Source organism: Pristis pectinata, chromosome 6, assembly GCF_009764475.1.
Source record: "Pristis pectinata isolate sPriPec2 chromosome 6, sPriPec2.1.pri, whole genome shotgun sequence".
NCBI classification, from domain to species: domain Eukaryota; kingdom Metazoa; phylum Chordata; class Chondrichthyes; order Rhinopristiformes; family Pristidae; genus Pristis; species Pristis pectinata.
This window is the reverse complement of record NC_067410.1, coordinates 12,834,824-12,849,608: the sequence shown is the minus strand read 5'-3', so window position 1 is coordinate 12,849,608 and position 14,785 is coordinate 12,834,824. Positions and strand designations below refer to the sequence as shown.

The following is a 14,785-nucleotide window of genomic DNA, read 5'->3' as shown; positions in this document are numbered from 1 at the left end:
GCTATTCCTTTTGGCAAGTGTGTCTTGCTGATGGGAAAGCCCATACCCAGGGATGTGATGGAGGAGCCTGGGGTACGATTCTGTGATTACAACAATGTCAGATCGTTGCTTAATTTGTCCATGAAGCACCTCTCCTAATTTAGACACCAGTCCCCAGAAATTTGTGTGGAGGACTTTGCAAGGTCAACAGGACGGGGAATGATTTTATGTCCGCATTCAATGGTTAGGTCAATGCCAGGTGTTTCATCTGGTTTTATTGTTTTGCTGCTTCAATATGGTAATAATGACAGAGTGGAATGGCTTGCCTGGCATTTCGGTAAATGTTTGAGGGTCTAGAGTCACATTTGGATCAGAATAGACAAGGATTTCCTGCTCTGAAGGACATTAGTGACCCAGTTGAGCTTTTATGGCAATCGGGTAGCTTGTGGTCATCTTTCAAGATTTTTTTAATTCCAGTTTATTAACCAAATTTAAATTCCACAGCAGTATTTCATCTTGTGTTTCTGATTTGTTAGTCTGAATTTCTGGGTTAGACTCTGGTAATTTATCTGCAGCACCACAACAATACCTTTTAATCCTGCAACTTTCAATCAATGTTCCCATTACTAATGAAGTGTTAAGTCATATGAATTTTTATGGTAAATTTGTATATCCTGGAGTTTTGGATAATGGAAATTTTATAACACTTTGGTTGCCTAGTGTATTTGGGAGTCTAAATTATATAGGACCCCTAATGGGTCTGGCATTTATTTAAGTAATTGTTAATTGTCTGAAATGTAAACCAAATTATAGTCAGTATCAATGTCAAGAAAAGCCAAATTAAGTTTTTGGATATATTTCTAACAGAGATTGTACACCCAAAATGTTAACTTTAATTTTTAACTACTACAATGTATTCTTAGTTTTCAGTTTTTATCAAATCAATTGACTTGATAAGAGAATGTTACTTTCTCTCTGGTTTATCAATAAATTCCTAGATACAACACAGTAACAGGCCCTTCACAGAACCACACACATTAATCCTCTATTAATCCCAATTTTTATTCTCCCCACATTCTCTTCAACTCCACCCAGATTTTACCTCTTACCTACACACTAGAATGAGATGGACTATGACCTCACAATCTACCTTGTTGTGACCTTGCACCTTATTGCACTGCATCAATGCACTCTGTGCTAACTCAATGTAACTGCATTGTGTGATGAATTGACCTGTACGATTGGTTTGTAAGACAAGCTTTTCACTGTACCTCGGTACGAGTGACAATAGTAAACCAATACCAATAGAAGCAACTTACAGTAGTCAATTAACCTATCAGCCTTCACATCTTTGGGATGTGGGAGGAAACCAAACCAACAATTAAAATCCTAAACACAAACACTGCACCTCCAATTCCCACAAGAAACAGATTTGGTACCTGATGAGAATGCAGGCAAAAAGTGCCAAATCTTTCAATATTTAATATATTTTTTCCAAAGAAACATAGTAAACCTTTGCTGTAAGGAAAATCCTGAGGTCCAGATTGAACCTAGGCCTCTGGCGTTATGAGGCAACACCACCATGCTGCCCCCAAAAACACTCTGCATGTGAAAGTGTGAATCTACGTTGGTGTATTTCACTAAAGTGCATTCTACAATTTAAAACAATTTCGCATTGAATAAATTTGCATGGATTTATTTGCCTTCAAATGGAAGGGTGAATCAACAGATACGTCAATTACAGATTAAACTGAAAGGGAAAAATTGGTTTTGCAGGTCTGGATTCTTCCTCCGAACTCAACGTGTAAATAAGTTAGAAAATTTAGCCATGAAAACTCAGGAGTGAGATGTTTGGGAGATATGAAATAGAGAAAACCAGACAATGTTGGCAAAATACAGGAACTGAAATTTGTTCTCTTTTGTGGATGCTAAACATGTGATGATTAACATATGCCCATTTGACACTGAAGTCGGTGGAACCAGACTTCTGAAGTGTTCAATGCAGCTTCTTGCATCACCTGCCTAGTGTGTACAACAGGGGAGGAATTTCTATTGTGTAGATTCCACCAGCCCTGAGGGGTGAAAAGTACAGATGAAAGCCACACTCACCAGTAATTCTCTTCTGACAGAAGCTGACTACCCACTTCATCTCTTACTGAAACCAGCAGATGAGATATCATCACCTCTATCTTTTGCCCTTTGATTATAACTTTATTTCTTCAAGTTATAAGGCAACCAAGGAAAATGTTCTGACTGTCACCTTCAAACTCAGTTACTTCCATTGGGGACATTGTAGCAGCATAATGTATTTTAATAATAAATGCATAAAAATGCTAATATCAGTCATGTAACAGCTGATTTTACTGCAAAAGAACAATTTGTATGATACTTTCGACATGGTGCTCTTATATCATCTAATTAAATAAAAAGTGATACTTAGTTTGTAAACTTTGTGATAGATGGACCCGATGAATGTTTTATGAAATACCTTTGCCCTTCTTGTATGTTTTTCAGGCTAACCCTGATTAGTTTAATGTGCCTTAGGCTTGAATTATATGTGTAAGGACATTGAGTTCCTGTGCACAAGACATCTAATTCCTGTCACCCCGCCATGTGAAAGATGTATGCTTCTATTACTCCTCTATAAACGCATGTGAAAGATGTATGCTTCTATTACTCCTATATAAATGCACTTCAGGACAGCTGGGATCCAAGTTTTAACACTGAAATGCTCTATTCCATTGTAACTAAAATTTATCAGTTTTTGATAGTGGATTAGCCAAGTTTCCAGTGACTAACATTAACAAGGAATTCATAATGATGTTAATTTTTGTAATTGTTCAAAACTACTGCATATATTGAGTGTTCTACTTATAGATTTCTAATACATTCCCCTTAAGAAGCAGGCAATGAAATCCAGCTCTTATGGCTGCTCATTGAATGGTCATTGAAATCAGCTGATACTGGCTACTATCAGGCCTTAAATGTTGGGTATCTGTAAGGCTGTAAGAGGTGATCCAAAATAAAAAGCATTGAACACCAGTTAAGTTAATGAAATAATTGGGATAAGAAAAGAATAGCAAAGGCCCATAAACTGAAACTTCGAAAACACTTCTTTTTACACCATAGTTCTTTATAATATATAGTTTGTGCATTCACATCAGAAACGTTGTAAATATGTTTCATGAAACTTTTTGTTTGCTTCTAACTATTATTCCTATATCAGGACCTTGCATCTTGCCTGACGTGTTTGGAGAGTGTCTTTAGTGCTTCATATATAAAGGGGGATGGATCAGTGCCCTCCCACAATTCTCAGACTCAAGTCCTTCACTGCAGTGCTCTGCAGTCCTGGTCCTTACTGGTTACTATCTGCCCACCCTCCAAAATTCAGAAGTTCTTGGAAAAGTAAGTGTGAATGTTATTAGAAATGACCACTTCTACTGGTCTACTGCCTTTAGTTGCATCTTAATGCGTTTCTTTTTGTGCCACTTTATTGTAAAACCAACTTGACAGCCTTGAGATTGGTCAGTAATTAGTAGTATTACAATTGTAAAGGCTATTAGGATCGTGCACAAGAGAGAATGGATACCATTCTGTGGCTTTAGGAAAAAGCTTTTTAGATTGCCTGTCCTTAAAATCACCAGTCTTTTGCATCCCATATAAATTCCTGATCAGAGTGAGAATAAACCATCCTTGCAATTTAAGAGAATATTTAAATCTTATTGCTCTACTTCAGTGCGTATCAAATTTCCTTTGCGTTCTTATTTTTAATTAATGTGCCAAAGCTAATTAAGATACTTGGGAGAAATGAGAATTTGGATTGCTTAATTGCAGCCTCATGCATACCTGACATTTTGAAAAGATCCATTCAGCTGATGCTACAGGCAGTGAACTGGTCAGTTTTAAATTGAGTCAAAATATGCTATTATTTTGTTCTCTAACTCCCTGACAGTAATGATGGAACACACTCCATGGCCTTTACCAATGCTGCCATACAGCTACTTGTTAGAAATAGTCTGAAGTTCTAATGGGATTTGGACCCTTTCTCTCCACCCCCCACCCCCCACCCCACCCATGAGGGAGATGCATAAATTTTGGCTGCCTTCCTCAGATGAAATTAGAACTTTTACTCATTGGGAAGTAACAAAGGCCTCATGTTATTTCCTATGCATCTGTGTCATTGATCTGCATAGAGAAAATCAACGTATTGAAAGAAAAACTTGTATCTTGTGTTCTAATAATTCGATGCAGAAATGTACTAATGAATTATTAATCATATTTTCTAGTCATATGCCCAAATTACCTGACCTCCTGTGTAGTGACAACGTGAGTTTGCGAATAGCAGCTGGGGAAGCGATAGCACTTCTGTTTGAGTTGGCACGCAAGACAGATCAAGTAAGGAGCCTCTTTGTGTTCTGTCCCTTCTGAGAAAGAAGTGGCTGAAGCTTGTTACATTTTCCTTATAGCAATAGTTTACTATTTATTTGTGGAAAATACATTAAATATTGAGGGGTTTGGCACTTCTTGCCTGCCTTCTCATCAAGTACCAAATCGGCTTCTTGTGGGAGTTGGAAGTGCAGTGTTTTTGTTTTTAAAAATGTTTATTGTTGGTAATTCCGATTATATACTGCTTTTTCTTTAGTTTCTTTCCCGTCCTTAATCACTGACTCTTTTATCACTGAGTCATTAGGTGAGCAGTTACAAAAGTAGATATGTTCATGATGACACCAGAGGATTAAACTCATGGTTGAGCAATTGCTGTCAACAGATACATTTTAAGTGAGGCCTGAGTAGTATTTCCAGATTTGCACAAAATTTAAATTAGGTACTAGTATTAATCTTGACTGTTGTCTTGGGAACATAGTAACTGGTGTTGAGTAGAAGATTCCATGGTCCTTGCGCACTTGTCATCAGAATCTTTAATTATAGTTAACTGAAGGTAAAGATGTACTAATTCCAGCATCTGTTGTATAAACCATCACTAGTTCACTGTGAACCCTATTTATATCAGGTTGAGATGGCTGCTCCCTCTGGTTGGGTTAAACCTGAAAAATTCTGAGTTGCTTTTGAATCCAGAGTTTTGAATTCTGTTACACATTAAAAAACTAATATTCCTTCAAAATTGAATGATTCGCACATATGAAACTCACCTTGCCATATTCTGAACTAGTTACTCGCTTTCAGTTTTATATTAATTCTGTTCTCTGATCCCATATTGCTGTTTTGTTTTTAAAAGGACTATTTGTATGAAGACAGTGGCCAGCTTTGTGAAAAACTGAAGGCATTGGCAACAGACAGTAATAAATACAGGGCCAAAAATGATCGGCGAAAGCAGCGCTCCATTTTCCGAGACGTCTTGCATTCCATTGAGGTACTTTTATTGGAGATACCATTGAAACCAGGAAATTTTGTAGTCAGAGCAAATGGGTGCAGCAGTCCCCCTCCAGAGACTTAAGTACTTAAATCTAGGCCAACATGCAATGTAGAACTGGGGCAATGTCAGAGGTGCCTTCTTTCATATCTTAAACCAAGTTCCCATCTTTCCCCTGGATGGACCCAAAAAAAATCCCATAATACCATTTTAGACATCACTGAAATAGGTTATATAGTATTCACAGAGCTTGCTGTGCACATATTTGTTGTCATGATTCCTATATTGCAGCTGTGACTATGCATCAAAAGTACATTTTAAGATGCCTCAAAAGGGAAGTGAACGTTGTTTATACGAATCCAAATCTTTAAACACATCACCTTAACATCAAGATACACATTTGAAAATAGTTCATGTTTTCCTCTTGAATCCTGTTAACTTCATTTTTATTGAGGTGATGAGAATGATTGATTTGGAGGGAAAACAAAACACCTGAGCTGTGTAAAGAACTTAAAACAAAAGTGGAATTTTTTTATTGTGCTGAGATTGGAATTTGGAATCTGTTATTGTCACTTGTACCGAGGTACAGTGGAAAAACTTGTCTTGCATACCATTCATAAAGATCAATTCTTTACATGGTGCATTCAGGTAATATGGGGTAAAACAATAACAGAATGCAGAATAAAGTGTAACAGCTACAGAGAAGGTGCAGTGCAGGTAGACAATAAGGTGCAAGGTCATAACTTTACCGAGGCAGCAAGAAGTATAGACAGAGTCCACGGAGGGGAGGCTGGGTTCTATGATATGCTGAGCTGTGTCCACAACCCTCTGCAGTTTCTTGTGGTCACGGGCAGAGCAGTCGCCATACCAAGCTGTGATGCATCCAGATAGGATGCTTTCTATGGTGCATTGATTAAAAATTGATTAGGGTCGATGGGGACATGCCAAATTTCTTCAGCCTCCTGAGGAAGTAGAGGTGCTGGTGAGCTTTCTTGGCCATATCGTCTATGTGGTGGGACCAGGAATATGATTAGCACTAGGATCAGGATTTTGTTCAGGACTAAAAAAAGTCATCTGAATAACATTATTGCTCTATTAAATTGGAAAATGAGTGACAGGAAATAAATTGTAAAACTACAATTTGACCAAATAATTTTGATTATGCAGCATACAATGCAGTTTGACTTTTTTAAACGTCTGCTGAGATCAAAATCATTGCAACATGCTGGTGAATGATTGGTATGTATTCGCTAAATGAAGTTGTGGTTACCTATTGAGGGAAGGATGTGGTTTGTGGGTACCTAAGAGATTTACAAACATGTTGCCAAGATTAGAGAATCTTAACAGTGAAGAAAGGTTGGATGGTCTGGGGATTTCTCTTTTTAGATGGCTCAGGGCTGAATTTTTAATATATTTTTGGGATTATGGGCATCATTGGCAAGGACAACATTTATTACCTATTAATAATTGTCCTAAAGATGATGGTTAACCATATCCTTCAACTACCACAGTCCATTGTATGAAGGTTCTCCCACAGTACTGTTGGGTCAAGAGTTCCAGGATTCTGACACAATGAGAATGAAGGTATTACAATATATTTCAGGTCTGGACCTTGGGAAGAATATGCAGGTGTTAAATTTCTGATGTGCTTTCTACCCTTTTCCTTGATAGTAGAGACGTGGGTTTGGGAAGTGCTGTCAGAGCAATCTAGGCAGGTAATTGCAGTTTATTTGTAGGTAGGATACACTGCTACCACAGTTCACTGGTGGTGGAGTGAACAAATGTTTAGCATGTTGGATGCAGTGTAATCAGCAGGCTGCTTTGTTTTTGATGCTGGCAATTTTGATTGTTGGAGCTATTACTCATCCTGACATAGAGTATTCAGTCAAACACTTGACTTGTGCCACTTAGATGGTGAGAAAGATTTGGTGTGCCAGTAAGTGAGTCACTTGCCATAGGATACCCATTTTTTACCTGCCTTGTGGCCACAATATTTATCTGTTTTGTGCAGGATATGATGGTGGTGCAGCAGTGAAGTCACCAGCTGAGGCCAACAATGCAAAGACCCAAGTTCAAATCCCAATATGTGGAAATTGAATTCAAGTAATAACCTGGAATTTTAAAAAAACTTGCCAATTGTAATGTTGATGACTAAAAGTTAAGAGATTGCTGCAACAATTTAATGTCCTTCAGGGGAAGAAATTTGGCATCTTTACCCAGTCTGGCCAATGTGTGACAGCCATGTGGTTGACTCTTAAACTGCTCCCTGTCAGTTCAAGGGCAGTTAAGGATGAACAATAACTGCTGGCCCTGCCAGCAATGCCCACATCCTGAAATACAGTATTCTTTTATAATGAGGTGGTCTTCATTATGGAATCAATGATGATTTATGAGTGACCAGTTTCCTTAACATTGTAGGATGAAGAATGTCCAGAGGAAACAGTTAAGTTTGGGATTGAGTGCCTTTACATCGACAGCTGGGTCAGAAGAAGAGCCTATGACGCCTTCAAAGAGGTGCTTGGATCTGGTATCAGACACCACCTGCAGGTAAAAGCAACAAGCACCATTGCAAATAATTTACCAAACTCTCCATCGCCAACATCTCATAGGATATGTGCAGTTTCCAGCAAGAAATTATAAGGGTTATAAAGATTAAAGAAATTATAAAAATTAAAATAATAATTATATACTTTTTCTCTTCTATTTTCCTGCCAACATAATTAAAGGCCTTGCCAGACATGGGCTTGTTTCTTTGCAGCATTGCAGCTAAGACCATCTAACTTGCCAGAGACTAGATTAAACCCAAGACCTTCCTAGTCTTTTGGGACAACATCCCAATCCCACCAGTTTATCAGTTGATAATTATAACTCTATTGACCTTGCAACCTGCTCTGTAGCCACCAATCCAACAGTTGGGCAATTCTTTTATAGGGGTGTAGGAGGATGTAAAAATGTCATGCTTACTAAGAAGATGATGCTTTTCAAGTTTGAACTACAGGAAGTCCCCGACTTACGAATGCCCGTACATACGAACCGACCTTCATGGTCTTAACGACCTTCGGTTCATAAGCGGGCCCGGCCCCCGATCCTACCACGGTGGCAGTACACCTTTTTTGGCCCAACCCCGGGCCAAGTGCGCATGCGCAGCCGTGATCCCCGGGCCAAGTGCGCATGCGCAGACACTTCTGAGTTACAGACAAAATCGGGTTACGAGCAGTCTCAAAAACGGAACTAGTTCGTAACCCGGGGACACTTACAAAGAGAATTGAGTACAGGAGTTGGGATGTTACAACTGAGATGTTACATGTTACAGCTGTTCAGGACGTTGGTGAGACCACACCTGGAGTAAATGTAGTTCTGGTCACTAAGTTATAGGAAGGATGTCATTTAGCTGGAAAGGGTGCAGAAAAGATTCACAAGAATGTTACCAGGACTGAAGGGCTTGAGTTACAAGGATAGACTGGATAGGCTGGGGCTTTTTTCCCTGGAGCGTAGGAGGCTGAAGGGTGACATTATAGAGGATTATAAAATCATGATGGGCGTAAATAGGGTAGATACAGAGTCTATTTCCCCTTGTAGGTGTGTCTAAAACTAGTGGGCATGGGTTTAAGGTGAGAAGGAGGAGGTATAAAGGGAATCAAAAGGGTAAATCTTACACCCAAAGATTAATTGGTATCTGCGATGAGCTGCCAGAGAGGTGATGGGAGGCAGGAACAGTAACAACAGTTAAGAGGCGTCTGGGAAGGCACTTAAATGAACAAGGCCTAGAGGGCTATTGAATTAATGTAGGCAAGTGGGATTAGTATACATAGACGTGATGGTTGGCATAGATGTGGTGGGCTGAAAGGCCTGTTTCTATGTATTATGACTCTATTTCCAACATCTGCAGTTCTTTTTTTTAACTTATCAGTAACTGCCAAATTCCACTCTTTTTTTCTATCAAGTGCACACTACATGCAAAGATAAAATTACCATTTTAAACTAGAGCTTGTCAAAATGCTTCTGGCATTGACTCGTCATTCAATTTTAGTAACCCGTGTTGTTTTCGTAGTACAATGAATTGCTGCGAGATATCTTTGAACTGGGTCCTCCTCTAGTATTGGATGCTGCTGCTATCAAGGCCAACAAAATTTCAAGATTTGAAAAGGTAAGTGTTTCTAAAGTCCAAGTAAATATTGATATGAAACATGTGCCACGTACTTAAGTAGATTATTTGAAATGTTTATGATGGTTTTGCAGTATTTTTCCTCAGTCCGCTTTCCCCCTCTTAAACTATTTGCAAAGGTGGGGTTGAGTATGAATGTATCACATTTTGCTGCTCAGGTACTAAGGGACACATGTGATCTGGAGTTTTCCATTGTAGGAATTTTGAACAGTAAATGGTTAATGTGAGACTTGAATTTTACTTCAAATTTAAAGACATTCTATTGTTACGTACCAGCAACAAAAGAAACACACCGAGTCATGTATAAGTGTTAGAAACTGTTTTATTAATAACTACTTATGATAATAAGAAAAATAAAAGTAAAAATGTTAGAATGTTAGAAGTAAAAATGTTAGATATAAAACATTAACCCCAAAAACTAAACCTGAAGTATGTGTGTGTGGCAAATTCCCAAACTCCAAGTCCAGGAATGGTTCTCTAAGTTCAGTTCAGCAAGCCATAAGGTGAAATGTGAGTAAAGGCTTCTTCAAAACCACCGTTGACTGAAGACAAGATGTAGAGAGAAAATAGAGAGTAATTATGAAATCCAACTGTTCCACGATGGAATCCATACGACCCCTCAGTGTCTACTCAGCAATGACTACTCCACTGCTTTGTTCCAAAGTATCTGCCACCCCGAAAAGGCATTCAAGACATGGCAGTCCACACAAATACCTGTTTCCTTCTACAGGTTAACGACAAAGTGAACTCCACTGGATTATTCCAAAAATCCATATGTGGATTGTAGTGACAGACACAGTTATTGTTTTTCATCCATTGATACAGAGACCAGCAGGCAGGGTGTCTCTCTCCCTCTCTCTCTCCTTCTCTGTCTCTGACTCTGCCCCGAACAAATGTCAGCACGTCCTTAGCTCCTGTTGTCGTAATCACGCCACACACACACACACACACACACACACACACACACACACACACACACACACACACACACACACACACACACACACACACACACACACACACACACACACACTTCTGTGCTATGTCTTAAAGGGACATTCACCAAATAGCAACCTAATCCATAGCACTATAATTGACTAGAAGTTCCATCTGCAAATTCTAGAATGTCTTTCTCACTGTTCTTCCTCTTTCTACCTTTTTATGGAGCTGTTCCTATGAAATCATTGTTCAGGAATGTGTGATCTCAGTTTTAAGTTATTGCCAACTTGCTTTATAATTTAGGTATGGTTCATTTTTGAATAGTTATCTTGTGTTTTCCTTTTCGTCTTGCATATTCTGAAGCCTTTTATTATTAAGATGGTCATTTCAGTAATTGAAGCTTATTGTCTGTGAACCCATCAGTAAATACTTGTTCTTCTCCCTTTTGCATTTGATGACTCCTACTGATTTGCTGAAACTGTACCTACTATAGCCCAAACAAAATAGTGTGCCTGGACTTGGACATACCCCTTTCATATAATAAAAATCAGTTTCATTCCAGTTGAGTCTAGTTCACCTTACACATTTGAAATAAAAAAAATAAACACTGGAAACACACAGCAGACCAGGCAGCATGTGTAGAAAGTAAAATGATCAACGTTACGGGTCAAAGAGTGTTTCCAGGATTTACGGTCTTTATTTCGGATCTCCAGAATTTGCAGTTTTTTTTACTTTTCAATCACGCAATACATTGTGGTGGCCAAGATGAGGTGCAGACCAGCTTAGGAATATTTGCCATTGTTGCATGAAACTGATCTTTGGAATATGCATTGGTTTTAAAGGACATTTGCTATTGAATTATAAGCAGGATATAAACTATTTACCTCTTCCTGTTGTTATATTCTAATGAGTTTACTTAACTGCCAGCATGACCTTTCTAGGTCATGGCTACCAGATATTTTATAATTTTTGTTAGAAACAAAAAAAACTGTTAATTTTCTTTTTTCCTGAAACAGCATCACTACAACTCTGCTGTATTCAAAGCAAGGACAAAAGCAAGAAACAAAGTCCGTGATAAAAGAGCTGATGTACTTTGAGAAACCAAAGCACCCATCATGTCAGACCTCTTTCTGTAAATTTTAATATTCCTGGTCACTGTGATTATAAAATACATTCAACAGGGTTTTCTGAATTGTGTAAGCAATCATGGGGCCTTTTAACACTGCATGCATACACAACTCTTGTTGCTATGTTTGCTTTATATTTCACTGAATCAGCATTTTAAATTGTGTAGAAAGTTAACATATACTCTGTAGGATTGACTCAAAAATTATGCTGCTATGGACCAATACAGACGTCAGTAAAAGTCAATTACTTTTTCTCCATTTGACCTTTTGCCTTGCAAAATGAACTTGTAAATTTAATCATTTCGTTGAAAATATATTCATGGGGAAATTGATTAAATATTTCAAATTAATTTAATTTTGCAAAAAAAAAGAAAATCATAAAAATAAAAGTAGGTAGTCTTTTCTATTTTTCTACCTACATTTTGTACCAGCAGGTATCTACTTTTTAAATATGATAGAAATACTGAGATCAGCTGGGACAGGACTTGGGTTTGCAGAAGGTTTAGTGTACAGTAGGTTTAGTAACCAAACATGATATCTAAGATTTTGATTATGAAATGAAAATTGTTTCTGGTTACACCTGTAAGTTTAAACTCAACTCCAAACTTGTAAGTTCTAAAGGACATTGTCAACTATTTTTGGTCTTGTGATTTGCAAGTCCTTTGTCCATAATTTAAATCGTGCACCAGGTGGAGACTGTTTACATTTATTATGTGTTACTTGAAAATGCACGCTTTTGCCTTTAAGGGACTTCTGATGTCTCCTTACATAAATTTCAGATTTTTGCTTCATTTGTGTATAAGCAGTATTGTATTTCCTTTCTGGGTCTGTGGAACTTCAACCTTAAAAGTATTTATTCAGGCCAAATAGATTTACAATAGACTTGAAACTGAAATATTGTGCATTCAATTTATATCAAAGAATTAGTGGGGGAGGAAAAGTTTTTCACTAATTCTAGCCAAATGAATGAAACACTTGGTGCTTTATAATCATATTTATCTTTAATTTTGTGTTTATAAATCTTATTGCTTTTGTTACCTCATTGAGAGGGATTCTGCCTCAGCTTCCAGCTGGGTAGATTTTGCGTGTTATGCCAGTATTGCTCCATGACCTCAGTGCTGACCAAGTTTGGTTCTTCCCTTCTTCTGGCCAGTCAGTTGATGTATCTGTGCAGAGCGCATTTTTCCTTTGGGTAGTATGGCATGAGAGAAAGTAGAGATTCCCAGGAGAGCAGTGCTGAGTTAAACCACATGCCTGCCATTTTGAACTGGGGCTTCCCTGAGTGATTACATTCAAGCATACAACTAGTCCATCTGCTTCGTGATGATGTTGGTCCATCAACACATTATTTTTAAGAATTACACAATAATGCTGCTGGCACATGCGTATTGCCCTAAAGTTTATATATGTATATATTTTATATATGGGTGCCCTATCTACAAAGGTATTGATCTTGTAAACCATCTTACCACAATGAATGGCTCAGGAGCCAGTTGCAAAATTTCTCGATAGTTCTTCAATCACATAACCAGAATTATCATAATTGGTTATCTATGTCCAAGATGCAGAATTGCTATATTATCATACCAGTTTTTTTTCTAATTTTGTGTTTGATGCTTCCAGTTTTCCATCCTGTCATCCTTGTTTCTTCAGTTGCCAGGCTGAAAATGTACCTCTTAAAAAGAAAAAAAAGTCCTCTATACCTCATATGGATATAACAAAATTATTGCTTTTTGTTACTCTTAACCAATGTTCATGGCATTTTCTGATTTATTTTCACTGGAATCCATTTAGAGAGAGTAATAAAACTCAGCACTGGTCCAAGCAAATTGATGTGTAATGTGGAGTTGGCAGTTTTAAGCCTTTTATAGTTTCATTATATCTGTAGGTGGTTTGGCTCATCTGCAGTACATGTGAACCTTATAACTGATTTGCCAACAACCAAATGTCAGAAGGAAAACAAAACTTACAAACACATCTGGCTCCCTCCCCTTCCCCAGTAGATTGATTTGAGATAGATTGCAGTTGGAATTCCTCGGGATCTGAGCACCCGGTGTGCACCAGTTTGATGGCTTTGCCTTCTGCTTAGACAATTTACAGATGTGTTTATGCAAACTGTTTCTGGCAACCAAATTCTTTTCATATCTTTCAAGCTTTAAATAAATGAGGAAGGAATTCTGTATATGTGCCTTTGCATAATGTACGCTGTATCTGGAAGAGCTTATTAAATATTGTGAAAGTAATTGTGGATTTTTTTTTGTATTGGTGGGATTTTGGGGAGAGCATTTGGAAGGTGAAGTGGAGCAGGGTTTTGAATACTTGAGGGAACAGATGCCTTGAGGGCAGGAGTCGATGATCTTTAACTCCTTTTGTACACTTAGCTGTCCAATCCACATTTGTGCCCATTTTCAACTTGTTGCCCTGCCTTCATTTTACTGCCTTTAAATAGTTAGTGAACTGTTTACCAAAAAAAATAGATTGCATAAAACACAAATGCTATTCCTATTTTTTTTTGTTTGAAGAAAACATGAGGACCAAATATGATCCAGTAAAAAGATTTTTTAAACTGCCATTTAAAACAAAATGCACTTCTGTTTAATGTCACGTTATGATTCAAAACCTCCTTAACTACATGTCCTTAAATAAAAGTAAATTACCTGGAAGAACAGAGGTTACCAACTATTGGGCAAAATGTATACAATATTTTCTGTCAAGAAATGAACTGCAACTGCCACTAATGACTGTTGAAGCAAACCAATTTATAATGTGGCATTTTGTGTGTAAAAATATTTTCAAAAAGCCAAATCTTCAAGTTCTCAAAGTGAGGTAAAACACCCTTTACTGCAACTCAGAAACCTACAGCCACAAGCAGGAAGAGCTTCTAGTGGCAGCTCTATTGCCTGAAACTTTTCAAAAATTTTATGAATGACTAATTCAATGGGTAAAATTGAGCAATTTGTTTCCCACCACCACCCCCAGTCGTACACTTTTTTTTCAGGTTCTTTTAACTAGATAATATTGGATTATTAGACATAGGAGCAGAATTTAGCCATTCAGCCCATCAAGTCTGCTCTGCCATTCGGTCATGGCTGATACATTTTTCCATCTCAACTCCATTCTCCTGCCTCCTCCTTGTAACCTTTGATGCCCTTACTGATCAAGAACCTATCAACCTCCACTTTAAATAAGTATATTTAAATATTA

At 37.8% G+C, this 14,785-nt stretch overlaps 1 protein-coding gene across 2 annotated transcripts in view; it reads left to right on the top strand.

The window, feature by feature from the left end:
• ifrd2 (interferon-related developmental regulator 2) overlaps positions 1-13,822 on the top strand; it is a 35,776-nt gene extending 21,954 nt beyond the window's left edge. Inside the window, exons 7-12 of one of the 2 annotated variants that reach the window (XM_052017735.1) lie at positions 3,206-3,384; positions 4,266-4,374; positions 5,216-5,350; positions 7,769-7,897; positions 9,402-9,497; positions 11,471-13,822. In XM_052017735.1, coding sequence (XP_051873695.1) covers positions 3,206-3,384; positions 4,266-4,374; positions 5,216-5,350; positions 7,769-7,897; positions 9,402-9,497; positions 11,471-11,551 — 729 coding nt within the window. In that variant the 3' untranslated portion in view covers positions 11,552-13,822. The remainder of the gene's footprint in view (positions 1-3,205; positions 3,385-4,265; positions 4,375-5,215; positions 5,351-7,768; positions 7,898-9,401; positions 9,498-11,470) is intronic. The other variant, XM_052017734.1, reaches the window with a different exon arrangement.
• The last annotated feature ends 963 nt before the right edge of the window (positions 13,823-14,785 follow it).